A 14,947-nucleotide genomic window follows, 5' to 3' on the forward strand; every position below is an offset into this window, starting at 1 on the left:
ACATCATTGAACAGAGTTTTCCACAGATGTATTTCAAATACATTGATGAAAGCTACATTACTGACAGGTATCAAATACTGACACATTCTTCTTCAGTATGTATCTACAGATACACAGAGGTTTCTTGACCTTCTAAACAAGAACTCCAATATGAAATGAAAGCACATTTAGAAAAGTGGTTAAACATGTTTAAAAATATATTATCTGGTACAGCAAGTATGCACAGAATATATGACCATTGTTAAATTTATATATTGGCATTGATATATATATTATGTCCGTATTAGCCTCTCTGCTGGGGACGGATCATGCAAATCATACAAAAATCATTAATTCTATTATTACTGTAATTGCTGTAATTTTAGGGGTTTACGCTTTCACTAATATTTATGAGCCACTTTACATCTAATGCCCAGATAACGTGATAGCTCACATTTATCTTTTTGACTTCTTATCAAAACTGATTCAGTTTTCATTCAGAGTAATTAAAGAAACTCCTAGGAAATGTCTGCTTTCTGTCACAGAGTGGTAAACAGAAAAGGTGTGTCAGAGTGACACCTCCTTATTTGTAAGACACTTATTAACTCCAACTTGGTTCTCCTAACCCCAGAAAACAGCTATATACCTCCAATGATGCTTTAACTTGTACATACTTTCATCTCATCTACAAGGATGTGTTAATGTTAACAGTTGTGGGGTTTACTTTGTAGCACCAATCTAAATGGGAAGAATTTTAACATGAAATTGTAACTGTTATATACAGGTAAGATGTAAACTTAGCAGTCATTTGGCAAGAAGTCAAACTAACCAAGCAAAAAGGCATTTCAAGCTTATACCAGGCACCCGTTTTACACAAACGTGAACTTTCTCATCTGTCTTCCCAGACGCCAAGCTCGTACTCAAAACACACAGCACAGAAACATTAAGGATTTACTGTAAGAGAGAAAAAGGCTGGTAAATAATGTAATGGGGCAGAAGAATGGTTTTCAGGATGAGAAAGCTATTTCTCCATTTTCTCACTCTGAAACAGATTCAAATGGTCTTTCTGTAACTAGTTTCTAATGTAACCCATGAGCTGAGAATACAGTTTACACTTTGTCTTGTCAAAGCTTGTCACAGCAGTTTATGGCTAGAGGTGAAGTTGGCAAGGTAATGGGAGCATCAAGTTTAGAAGCAATTAGTGCAGCAGGGAACCCATCCCACAGGGACCGCTGGCAAGAGGTATTACTGGCAAGATAACAGACAGAAGTGGGGTCAGGGTAATTACATGGACAATAATTGGGGAATTAATTAGCTACCTGCCAACGTTTAAATATCTTCCCAAACTCAATAACAAGAATCACCTGCCAAAGCGAGGTTTAAGATGGAAAAGGAATTATCTTTTTTGGTGATCAACACAACATAAAGACCTCCTCAAATTTAACTTGGATAACTAAAGTTTTTCAATATTTTAAAGCCGGACTGCTGGACAAGTAAAGACAATTTGGTGAGAGACAAATAAGGAGACAATTTGAAACAATTGTAATTCTTAGTAACCTTTGGCAGAATCAAGAGAGAATTTTAGAAATTGTTAGTAAGAGACTGTTTATGCTACATTTGAGCTCTGAAAATTTCCAGGACAAAAAATGCATGTACAGGTAATATATTTTTTTAGGTCAACTACTATAGTTGGAAATACAAACAATAAAACTTAAAAAAACAAAAACAAAAAACAAAAACACAAACCTGATGGAATATATATCATGGGATTTAGGTGGATTACTCCAAAAAGACCTTGGAAAAAAGAAAATTGTTCAGATACCTTTTCAGAGGGGCAAACTATCATTAGAGATTTCATGAAAGGTGAAATGCTCTGTTCCACAGGAAGCCACGTCACTGGCTGATGCTGACACAGCACCACCATCTACCATGGACCCGACAGGCATGGGAAGCAAGCGGGACATCCAGGTTGAAAGAATAGCTGGCAACAGTTCCCCTTTGTTTTATTTACAGTCTCATTTATATCACCACACTTGACTTCGGCTGTTCCCAGAAAGCAATGAAAGCACACTGGCTAGCTCTGGTTTTCTTTTTCACTTTTCCTTATCAATATTCTTATAAAGCAATCACTGTTTTAGCACAGAACAAAAACCACATGCTTTGATGTCTCTAGAACAGGCTAGCAGATTTTTTTTTCCTCTAGTGCTCCTCTTCACATGCATCTTTTGCAGCTACAATCAGTTTCATAGCTTCTAGCAATGACAACTTTTAACATTTCTAAAAATAAGGGCTTACTTACTGAGCATTTGAAATGCAATCACAATTTGATAGCTGATGTCGAAAATTTCCTTCCTTCTGACAGCCAGCCTTTAAATAACAGGATCTAATTTCCCCTTTAGAAAATACAGAGGAAAAAAAATCAGTTCAGTGATATGATCATATGTTTTACACACAAAGTTCATAAAAAATACATTTTAGGCCAGGGACATTTATAAATATATTTTTCAGTTTGTGCACTAGGCTTATTTTAATCTTCAGAAAGCAAGTTAGCATTTGAACAAATGAAAACCTAAGACAAATCAAAACACAAAAGTTGTAGTAAAAATTTGACCCCTTTTTCCAGCACAGAGCACAAGACTCCATGAGAGCAAAAAAGGGAATTTAAATCAAAACAAGATCCAAAGGAACAGACATGCTAGAGGCTTATGTGCTACACAGATATTTAAAGGTATGTAAAGCAAATGCAAAGCCCATCTATCAATATAAGTTGACTGTAAAATGTGAAATCATCAAATTTTTTCTTTCAGTTGACAAAGGTGAGGTCGGGAGGTAAAAAGCAAGGAGAACTTCTGCTGAAAGTGTAGTCACTGCTATTCTCCCCTCTTTCCATTTTCAAGCATCAAGTGACAGGTCGCTGCGCACTGACCCAGAGGCCATGGCATCTGCCTGACTGGCAGCTGCTTATCTCAGCCCTGGGGCACAGCAAAGGCTGCAAGCAGGGCCAGAAGGAATTGGCAGAAAACCAAAACACCTCTGCTCTGGCATCATGAACCCAAGGAATCCACCTACCATGAGCACTCATTCTGCACTGGTTTTGAAGGCAGCTTTAAGGGAAACATGGCTTTTGGGACAGCTGCCGTTCAGAGTTGTGGGCCAGTACCTCACAGGGCACTACATGGGGGTTCAGACAAACCACCACAGAGTATGTAACATCTTCAGCCTCTAGGAACAGCTGCAGAGCAGCAGCATGCCAAGCACAGGCATGGGGCAAGACTAAGCCACCCATTAATTCTCTTGGAAAGGGTACCAGACCACAACTCCAAACAAGAGCAACCACCACATTGTCTGACAGAATTCAGTCTGAGCCAGCTGAAGAACAAAACAGTAAAAAAGGAGAAACATTTGCACCGGCCTGGCTGGGCAAAAACTCCTCACCAGGCAGAAAGCATCAGGGGTTCTTCTGCAAAGACAGAAGTAGTCTTCTGGCCTAGTCAGCATTTTTTGAGGGTGATGTTTGGAAGATAAACTTCACGCACTGTGTAAGCCTCAGGTCTGTGATGGTCGCTATTGCATTTTGAAAACTCTGCTTATTGCTGATCTGACTTCAAATTACTAAGCCCTTTTCTTTCATGCACACAGAAAAACATGCCATTGGTAACAGACAAAAGAAATATCCTTCCCGAGCATCTTAAGTTTGTTTAGATATTTCCTCACACATTGTAATTATTCCAGCCACATAAACTCACCATTTTCATCTATGAACACGTGCATTGCATCCACGGATAGCTCATCTTGCACAGACGCCTCAGGTCCACTTATTACTTGCAAGACAGAACTGTCTTGCTGAGAAGTTACCCGGTAGATTATCTGCCTTTGCCTGTTGCCCTGGTAACTTGACACAAAAATGTTTCAAAACTACTATGAGGAACTTTTTTCTTGTTCTCAATAAAACAAAAAGAAAGAGAGGTTAATTAAAAGTTTATGTCATTTCTAGTCAGTGAAACAAAACAGCTTACATCATATCTTTGAAGTAGAAAATTGTAAAGTAAACTGGCCTTACAGTGCTGCAAATTTGGCAGACTCTGGTGGCACTGGACTAGTACTAGCACGATCTTGGCTTTGCACATCTGATCTTTCCTGTTTAGGAAGTTGCTCACAGTGTTTTTCTGTTCCCACCATTTCTTCTTTTCTCTCCGTTGTCTGGCTATCTGGAAAACAGGGCAGTGAAGTGGAGCCACTCTCCACAGATGACTGTCGAGAGTTCCATTCATTAACTACTGAATGAGAGCATCTAAAAGAGAAAAACTAAAACACTGCAGCAATTACTAGTTTTATGGAAAACATTACAGTGACTTAAAACAATACAGTCACAGAAGTCTGGATGAGGAGGTACCCTGACTTGAGGAGGCTGCGTGAATGGGTTGTTTCAAGAACAGGCTGCATGAAGCAAAGGACAAACGAGAGAGAATTTCTGCTTTGCTTCTCCTATTGTTTCAGAGAGAAGCAATGCGTCCCTAACCTAGAATGGTAAGAAGCTGCTTCCCTGGGGGCCTTAATTTGTTCCCAAGCTGTGTATACAGGCAGCAGAAAAGCAGCAGCACTGGCCCATTCCCCTTTTAGAAAAGGGAAAGCGACACCTTCAAAGGAAATAGTGCTCTGGGATGGGAAAGCAGGTAGCTGCCTAATCCGTCTTCCCCACCGGCCACACACCTGATGCAGGACAAAGGATAAACTGACTAAATAATTTCACAGTAGATTTTCCTATGCTTGGAAAATACAGAAATACAGCTTTTAAAATATACGTTATAGACTTGTCCAATTTCTACTACTTTGAATACCAATTTGAATACCAATTATATTTGTATTACCTTTCTATAAATGTATACCATTTACTTATATGTGTACAACTTTCAAGTGATAGTCTCTTTTAGTTACTAACATTCATGTCAAATAATGAAGTATTTTACAACTGTGCTTTGGCTATAAACTAAAGAAAAAAAATATATCTGTTAGGATTTAAAGCGCAACCAAGTCAATGATTTCATTACCACCATGTGCAGTCACTGAATTAAATGCTTTAAATGAAATTAATCAATAATATATATAGGTTTTGTTGTGCTTGTTGGAGATACTGCAGTGAGTCCTATAGCTTCTTGCACCAAGCAAGGTGTACTGAAATGTACTTAGTCAGACTTCGCGCAATACCCACTATTGTAACACCTGAGAAATCTAATCCTCCAGAAAAAAACCCACAGAAATTCCCCCCACAAAAAATTCCATTCTACATTACCTGCCAATACAATTACTATCCTAATAGTAAGAGTCACCAGCAAGAGTCATCAGACAAGAAATAGTAGCGTCATAGCTAAGGCAGTCTAAGGATAAAACAGATTCAAGGCTTGTAGAGAGATGTAACTTCTTTTATTAGGCCAACTGACAAAACTGAAAAAAACAGACAAGCTTTTCGACATGCAGACCTTTCAGATCATCTGTCCTGTTTTCCTCCGACCATATCAGCTGATCTAATAACATCACTTTTAAAAACCTACCTACCTTCAGAAGTTAAAACATATCTACACCAGTCTCAATTCACAGGACACACCCCTCTAATACCCTAAAGCCTCAGACACTTGCACTAACCGCTCTTCATTGCAGACACGCTACACTTACTTTTGGAGAGGGGAATCGAGAATTTTAAGAACCACTTTAATTGTATCATCCCACCAGCAGGTCTCAGCCCTTAGTGTGAAGTACAACGAGCAGCACCAAGCCTGAAGAATCTCACCAGGGCCCCTGACACTCACCAGCCAGGGTTCCAAAAGCGAGAGGGAATGGCTATTAGAGATAGACACCATGTCAACTCTTGCTTGGAACCTTCAGCTTCCAGAAGGGGAAAAAAAAAAAAAAAAGGGATCTCGCTACAACACTGACAATGTTCTGAGCCACCTGCTCGCTCTCTGTAGCACTTGATGACCAAGGATCCTGACTTCTTGTGCAATAAATACAATGAGCCTAAGTTTGGTTTCGGGAAATCTTTTGCCTCTGTTTGTGCACAGAGACAATATTCAATCAGTCTTCCAGACGTCCTTTCTTCTATTTAGTAAAAAAAATAAAAAGGGGAGACGGGGGGGGGAGGCAGTGAAGAGAGCAGACAACACTTATTTCCTCTCCTAAAGATCTAAACACTATTTTAAGCAGAAACTGAGCCTTATTTAACTGTGGCATTACTGAAGCATCCCTTTAATGTTGTAACTGTACCTGAAGGAGGTGACAGAGCCATAGACACCTAAACGAAATCACCTTCCTAAAGGCTTGCACCATTCGAGCTGTAAGAATAATTGACAGAGACCAGGAATTGTGGTTTTAATAATATAATTGGTCCCATATTGCCCCAACCTGGTTGTAGGCCTGCAACAATTAAAAAGATTTCAAATTTGATTATCTAGTGGTTTTAGAAAATGCCTCGCTCTCTTCCATTCCAAACCACAAGCCTTGCAGACTTCTTTTCCCTGCAGTGGTGGAGTCATAATAATAAAAACATAAACAGTACTGCTTCTTACAGGCTTACTGTGCCAATCAGACAACATCATGGCGATGAGTACTTCCAGCACTGGAAAGATGGGCTATCATGGGTTTGTGAGTGGTTTTCAAGATTATTACTCATTTTCTTCCGAATGACTTACACCTTCAGTATTAAAATGGAGATAGAGGTGTCTAGACTAGGAGTGTTCTGCCAGGGTACGTAATCGGCTCCATGTCACCAAACGCTCCTTACATGGAAACCGTGCTAGCAAAGCTCAAGTTACTAGGGAAAAACCCTCTCTGAGAGCAAGAGAAGAGTAAAAAGCACAACATGGCAATGTACCTGCACCTTCCCTGTGGCCTCCTACCAGAGCCACTTACCTCCAGCTGCCACTCCATGCATCTCTGGCATACTCAGAGCTGGGATCATGGGAGGCCCAAGCTCAGACCTAGGCTCTGCAAGTAACTCCATAATTTATCTGGAAATTATACACCACATGACGCATATGTGAGGAGTAACTATCAAGATTCATGGCTAAGTCAGGCTTGGAGAAGGGTGGTTAGGAAGAGCCCTGTGCATATCACCACGTTTTGGTCTCTACACAACTTTCATATTTTGGTTAAGCACAAGATACATCCCTCAGTTGCGCTGGTGAAATCCTTAGCAAGATAAATATTTCTTATATGCCGCATATGGGAATAAGATACAACTTTAAAATGTTTACAGGAAGTATCTGCACTAAAGAGCTGTAACAGCATAGCAACACTACTTAAGAATAAAGCATACCAATGCTGACAAATGAGCTCTGAATTTAAATGCCACTACCATAAATGTCCTCTGCCATGTAACTTACTCATTTGTGGAACAGATTTTAGGTATCCCAAATCACCTCTGTAGCCAGACCTTCGGTCCACACTGGAGGAGGCTCAAAACGGTTTTACAAATGGAATGGAGCAGCTTTTGTACATGTAGTAAACCAGATACACTGACAGTTGGTTGTCTCAACTTTAAAGTTGCTTTATTATTAGAATTAGAATGAAATTTTATTTCTTTGTAACTTCTCTACAAAATATTTTTACTATTTTGTGCCCTCTCTCCAGAGTCTCCCAGACATTTTTCCTCATCTTTTACTTGCATACCCCTGTCCCAATTTCCACAAGTTAAAATGTCACTGTCATAATAATTTCAAACGCCATCTGGTTTGAAATCTGGTCAAGCAGAATTAAGTTAATTAAGCCTGAGTCTCTTCTGTTCATTAATTGCTCTGCTGTAGAATCTGCTTCTTTCCACAACGCTATGCTCCAAAACAGAAAGTTTTACTTGAAAATACATTTGTTGCCTGTTTGGCCACTGAGAAGTGATTTCAAATCACTCTATGCTCTTGTTAGTACCTGGCATGAAACAACAGCTCTACGAATTGTGAACTGTCCCATTCATATCTCTGGAGAATATATTCTAAGGATTAGAAACAGCATTTTAATAGACATTCCCCACTCTTTCTTCACTGACTGCATTAACAGAAACGACTCGTTTATGTGCTTTATTGTAAACCCAAATTTGCCTATTATGCCACAAATACATTAAAAGAAAAATCTAGCTTCAAAGCTGGTCACCCATCAAACAGGAGTACCGAGGGAACCTGATACAGTCGAGGAATTGGTATAAAAGTTCAATGTGGGCACTGAAGAAGCACGTGGAATTATCCATTAATCAGGATTACCACATAACTCCTGAAGCAATACTCACTGTACCTGTTACAGGACAGAAAGACTTCAGCATAGAAGCGACTTGCACAAAACAATCTCCTTGGCCAGCAGCAGTGCTAGTAGTAAAGTCAAGGGTTTTGAGGTCTCAGGTAAATAATGTAATCACTGTACCTAACAATTATGTCAGAATACAGACCTCAGAAATAACCTCACAGTTTCTTTACAGGTGTCAGCCTTGTCAAACATACTTTGATTTGAAAGACTGAAATTTTGAAATCTCAGCCCATCAAGCCCTGCACATTGATCACCAGGTTTAAAGAACCAAGCTCTGCATCCCATTTCCTCCACATCCAAAAAGGGCATCAAACACCACACGGTCCCTCTCTGGCACTCAGCGTGAGAGTCAGAGATGGCACAGAGCTGTTCCACAAGAAGAGTGAGCGTCGGGCAGGGCTCTGGGTGCCACCTGCCTGCCAGCAAACCCCCCTGCTGTCCCCTCCCACCACGGCTGTTATTTCAGCTGGTGACTCAATGCACATGATACTTTTCCCTCATGATTACATGGCAGGCAATAGCCCTCTTTCTCACATGCGGGTAAAAAAATTTGAGGAGACTATAAATATCCATAGGAGTATGGTTTAGCTTTTTATAGGAGAAGGGTAATTGCTTGGGATCCAGAACCCACTTGAGGTTGTGGTTTGTGCACTGCCCAGAATGATGAGTACCTTTTCTAAAAAGAGCCTTGAAAACATCTAAATTCAGGCCACGCCGTCCTGGTTTAGGTTCTCCCGTGCTGGTCCCCGCCACTCCCACAGAGGGCTTTGCTCCCTGGGTGATAACACTGCCTGTCCTAGATTACAAGCCAGCTGTGCCAGAGGGGACACGCATGAGTTTTTGTCCTAATTCTGATGCACAGCTGCTCTTATGCAGCTCTAGACATGTCAGAGGGATCCAAAGCAGCCAATAAACCCAGCTTCCTTTATGCTTCTCAAAGACTGAAGAAAATTTGCAGTTGCCCTTCAACAGGCTCTCATTACATGGGTGGTGCAAGCTTGATTCAAAACTGAAAAGACACTGGCCTGAAAGTAATTTTTAGCAACAGTGTCAGTGGTACATTCTCACGATCTAGAGGAGGTGGGATGGCAACAGAAAATCTCTTAAACAGCTTTTTTATGTCCTATATTTTCACACACTAAACCTGGCATCCTTTGTAGCATAAATCAAGGCTTTATTTCTCTTATACCACATTTTACTAAGCTGTCTACTGGTGGAAGCTTACGTGGCCAGGACGGTATCTCTTCTGTTTCCACGGAACTCGTAAGTTCTGCGAGGGAGCCCCCACAACAAAGACCCATCCATAACACGCACTCACTTGCAAGACTCTTCTGATGAGCACATTTCCCTGCCTTCTCCAAATTATGTAAAATGTCAGCTTTCTTACACACAGCCCTTAATATCCAGCTTTCCAGGAATTTGCCAAGTTTCTTACATTGCCTAATAAACACCTTTGTGGGGTGCATTTCATGCTTACTCGGACCAGGTATGAATTACTAGCTTTTGCCAATTAGGGGGTTTGCAAGGTTAAAAGAACAAAAAAACAAACACAATGAACCTCTTCCCTCAAAACAACTGGTGCATAGCTTGACTTGCTCTGTATTCCCCCCACACTTTTTTTTTTAAAAACAACCACTTTAATGTGGGAATAATGTTTATTCAGATCTGCTCTAAGATGCTATTTTGTTAAAGCATATTTGTAATTGTAAGGCTGTAAACAAATTAGAAGCTTTCTCATTCCTAAAATCCACTCTTACTGTGGGGAAGCTGCCACTAATGACAGTAATTTATTTTAGCAAACAGCACGCTCTGAGTAGGCCAGAAAACAAAGCCTACTTGCTCTTAAAAATAAGTGCCTTTGAACTACCTCTCCCTGGCTTAAAGAGTTCAGATTGAATATCCTTTTTCCCACAGTGTGGGTCCAAGGTGCAGGAGCTACCTCGCAGGGACAGGAGCTGCAGCCACCACTCCTGCAGGGCACCCCTCTGCCCACCCCGCTCCTCTCTAGGGTGACACTTGATGGGTCCACGTCAGAAACAAGCAGGGCTGCTTAATGACACATGTGTGCAGCTCAGCTTCACCATCTCACAAACATACAGAGACTTAAGGAAAGTAGGAAATTCAGTTCAGGTTGCTTTAAGAAACAGCTTAGAAAGAGGGGGAAAAGCAGATTCCTCCTGTTTCCACGGGATCTTGGATTCCAATGAGAACCTCATCTGCTAGATCTAAAGCACGATAACTACACACACATTAATAAAGCTTTGGTTTGTTGGGGTTTTTGTCACTGTGGAACCTATGAGTCTGATCTATTCTGATCTCCCATTGCTTTCTTTCATGCAGCAATCTTCCCCATTCATATTATCTGAGAGTACGTCTGAAAACCCTTTGCAGATTAGCTGCACTTTTTCTTTTTTTTTAAAATTCACCTCCAAAATTTTAATCTTTTCTCTTTTCCAGCTAAGTCACATCAGACAGAAACCAAATTCTCGTGTAAATGCTCCTTTTTATGGTTGAGGACTAGCAAAGACGGCAACCTGCTTGCCACAACCCGCGTTTTCTTGGGTGCTGCTGCACAGGGAGGTGACCCTGAGCCCAACCCCCGACACCCTGGGGGACCTGGGAGGGATCTCTGGGGGATCCGCAGGGGATCGGCTGAGCAGGCTCTGGTGAAAAGCTGGGCTTGCTCCGCACACATCTTAGGAAACCACAGAGCACAGACGGGAGCCAGCTGGACAGGCTGATAAACTCGATAGCGTGCAGCAGAAACTGCTCTGCAGAAAGGTCTGAGACGCCAGGAGAGATGGGTAAGATCAGACCAGAAGAGAGGCACCAGGCCTCGGAGGAGAAAAATTGGACTAGGGAATAGAGAGCAGGGCAAGTACAGAAGAAATGACTGCAAGATGTGGGGAGGCAACAGCTCTAGGCGAGCTCAAGAGAGTGTAAAATGCTAGAAAAGCAACAGTGGATTGCCAGGAATAACAGGGGGAAAGAGGAGAGAGAAGCGGGGTGCAGAGGAAGGCAAATAAGGAAGTCACACGGGAGGGACGTAGAGCGGCTAAACTGAGGAGGGATGTACAGGGGAAGTGAAAGCACAGAGTTAGAAAAATAAAGCTGAAGGAAAAAAGGACACAAAGAAAGATGGAATGAGATATGGGTCTAATGTAGTTGATAGGACAGGTAAGAGGAAAGATAATTAGGAAAGGCAGAGTGAAAGGTAGATAGAATCTACAAGTAGTTTTATTTTCTCGATGCATCGTCTATCTACTTTTTTTTTTTAACAAGCTAAAAAAAAATGAATTTCGCATTTGTTTTGAAAAAAGCTGACAAATTTTGAAATCGGCTGTGTATTTTTCATGAAATCAAAGGTTCTTGTGGGAATGAGCCAGGAAGCAGAGACTCCCTAGAGCCCATGGACAGGGATACCACTGTAAAACAGAAGGGCCAAGCTGTTCTGCTGGACACCATTAAGTTACTTACCTTCCATAGGTACTGAGATTTCATCCTCTTAGGCTATATTAGAACAGCTTATTATAGGATCTAAGGGAAACCAAACATTTTGGAGAAGGGGGAGATACAGGTGGTCTTATTTCACTTTGCCCCAGATCTTCTAAACTGATTGCACCAACCACTTGGCAAGTACCCTGAGGTGGCACCTGCCTTCACTGCACCAAATCTCACATCCTCACAAAACAGTCCTGCTGGTTTTGCCTAGATATTCCTTTCTAACAGAAAGGGTCACAGAATTAGGTCACGGTAACGCGAATGCTGATTAAATCCAGATATTTCTATATAAGAGCTATAAATTGGATTGTATATAGGTTTTAAAATTAGCTGATTGAGATTTTTCTTCATTTTAAATAAAAGCCCTTTTGATTAAGTGGGAACTTGCATAGGAAGATACTACTTTTCATTAAAATACTGGGGGCTTCCATTGAAAACAGCCAAACTTTCGTCCTTAAAACCCAAATATTTTAGCTTTAAGGAACTAAAAATCAAAACTCCTACCTATGGAGAACAAATACATTATTTTTTCTAATTCTAAACTAACCCACAACTGTGCAGGACATTTAGAAATATGTGTGCACACATGTGCGTTAGCTTGAAGTCGAACCATCACCAGTGACAATTCCAGCTTTCCACATACTTACAGGTAAACACAGGCAACTCTTCCACATGCACCTGGTAAGATGGGCAAGGGCAGGTGTAATGCTATAGTTATACACGTTTTTCTAAGACATTTTTGGTATTCCAACAATCCAGGCCTGCAACATGCATGCTATTCTAATAAAGAATACTAGATACATACCAGACACCTACTGAGGTTAGTATGAGGTTTCCCAAAGGAAAATCTTTAAGAAGATAAAAATAGTTGAAGAACTGCAGCCGACACTATCACACTTTCACTAAATCACCTTGTCCCACCAAACCCAGCACTTCCCTGGCCTTATTAGCAAAATCAGTTCTCTGGGAATTCGCCCTACTGTAGATGACATGTTAAGCTGCTATAAATAATTTAACTAGTCACAACTTCTTTTTCAAGGAGTTGTAAACCATGCATCATACCTCCAACAAGCCCATTTTCCTTTGTCGTCTCCATTTTGACAGTGGATTGATTAGATGCTTTTGTCTTTGAGGTATTAATGGATTCCAGCAGGGAGACAAACTCTAGAAAGTTAGATTCATTGGGCACCTGTCCTTCTTTAGCTTCCAGATCCGATTTAGAAGTTGGTAAGGTCTTTTCTTTGTCAGATACCTCCATGAAATTCTTACTTAGAAGCACATCTGTCCCACTGTCTACACTCAGCACCCGCATATGCCGCTTTTCATGAGCAGTTCTACAGCACTGTGGGTCTAGGTTCTGCAGGTCTTCCTTAGAAGTTAAATCCACGGTCTGCACATTTTCAGAAGCATTCTCCCTGTTTGGATCTGAACAAGGGTTAGTTTCTAAAGGACTGTTTGCTTGGTTGCTGTGTTCCTTCACTGCATCACCTGATTCATAGCCAGAGCATTGGTTGGACAACAGCTCTGCCCTTAAAAATTCTGGAGTTCTTTCGCTCTCACTAACTTCCAGGCAAGCCTTATCTTTACTGTCATCAGACAAGTCAAAAGTGATAACGGGGATTTTGAGCTGTTCATTAGTTTGCTGACTTGGCCAGCCTGGTGTAACTATACCAGACTCGAGGGCTGAGCTCGTTCTCTCAGTTCCCAGAGCCTGCAGGTGGACAGAGCCCGCCAGGTCACTAAGGGTGGTGTTTGGTGTAGTACTCATCGTAATGACAATTTTAATGGGCTCACAAAGCTGGTCTCCAGGAAGAGAGTTGTCCACAACCGCGACGGCAGTCTCACTGTCTGAGCAATCAAGGTCCTCGTGGGTGTTACAAGAACTTTCCACATGCTCAGGATCTTTGGTTGCAATGGCATTGCACTGTGGGCAGTTACTGGTAAAGCCTGTCTGTGGTGATCCATCTGGCAATTTCTCTCTTTTGTAGCTTTTAGGATTACTCAAATGGTCTGAAATAACAGAATTTTCACTGTCCCATGGCTCTGAAGAAACTCCAGTCTTTAAAATATCACCTTGTGATGAAGAAATATTGGAGAAATTTTTAGCTGCATCTCTGTCCACAAGAATATCTTGGGATCCATGCTGTCTATATGGCTGCCTGTTCCCTCCTTTTTCATTTATTCCATTACGACAAAGTGTCTCCATAGCAGCTGGTTTTGTCACTATTGCTGATGTGGTGGCACCTGAAGCAGAGGCTGTAGAAGCAGGTAATGTATCTGCTCTGATAAAGGGTGAGGTAGATGAAACTGGTGGTGCAGCCTGGTCTTCTAATACCATAACACCTAATAAAAAACACACAGGAGTTAGGTCTCACAAACCTGAACACGGTGCATTATTGAAGTATGATTTTTAGCTAGCAAAATCTGATCCAGAGTAGAACAAACGAAGCACAGATGACGTAGCTGATTAAAACAGCTCCTAACCAAGGATCTTCTACATGTGAAATACTATAAAAGCAAGCTAGAATCCTTCCAGGTCAAGACAGGTGTAGCAGAATGTCTATTTAATTTAAATAGTCAAAATAGCTCAAGAAACAGCTACTATCAAAACTAAATTTTTTTATAGAATTATCCCCACTTAGGGAGAGATGAAAGAAAGAATAAGCCAGTGCAGCAGAAGTTTGTACATCACTTTGTGCAATCCCTAACAGGTTCCATAGGATATGGCAATCAACCTTAATAAAAGAGATAAACTGAAAGATATTGTCAAGCACTGGAACTGCTCGGCAAAGCAAAGTGTGCTGAAGTACACACTACCAACCTAAAGGTCAACAGTCATAACAGGAGTCTACAGTCAGAAGATGTTTAAGGGCTTTAAAATGTGACTTGAGCATTGGCTTCCTGGTTTAACGCTTTCCAGAGGCACGGAGCTTCCCAAGAACGTGGCGGAAAGGCTCTTTCATCTCCCCATGTCAAAATGGGGAGGGTTACTTGCATTCTCACCAAAAGGCTGCATCCTAAACAGCTTGACTGACAGCTGAGAAAGCTTAGTCTGTTAGAATTCCCTTGAGATTTTGGTCTCTCAAGCTTTTCCATTCAGCACCTAACATGAGGTACAACAGAACCTGCCGTGAGGTCCTCACTGCCACTTTTCTTGTGGCAAGCAATGATTAAACAAAGGTTT

General features: G+C 41.2%; 1 protein-coding gene across 1 annotated transcript in view; it reads right to left on the reverse strand.

Annotated features, from left to right (window-relative positions):
• The window catches only part of PCNX2 (pecanex 2), a 149,383-nt gene that overhangs the window by 122,739 nt on the left and 11,697 nt on the right, over nucleotides 1–14,947 (reverse strand). The window contains exons 5-8 of the mRNA XM_065631048.1: nucleotides 12,826–14,106; nucleotides 4,040–4,187; nucleotides 3,726–3,871; nucleotides 2,279–2,372 (exon numbers count right to left, since the gene is read on the reverse strand). Coding sequence (XP_065487120.1) covers nucleotides 2,279–2,372; nucleotides 3,726–3,871; nucleotides 4,040–4,187; nucleotides 12,826–14,106 — 1,669 coding nt within the window. The remainder of the gene's footprint in view (nucleotides 1–2,278; nucleotides 2,373–3,725; nucleotides 3,872–4,039; nucleotides 4,188–12,825; nucleotides 14,107–14,947) is intronic.

Source organism: Caloenas nicobarica, chromosome 3 (genome assembly GCF_036013445.1).
Source record: "Caloenas nicobarica isolate bCalNic1 chromosome 3, bCalNic1.hap1, whole genome shotgun sequence".
Taxonomy (NCBI): domain Eukaryota; kingdom Metazoa; phylum Chordata; class Aves; order Columbiformes; family Columbidae; genus Caloenas; species Caloenas nicobarica.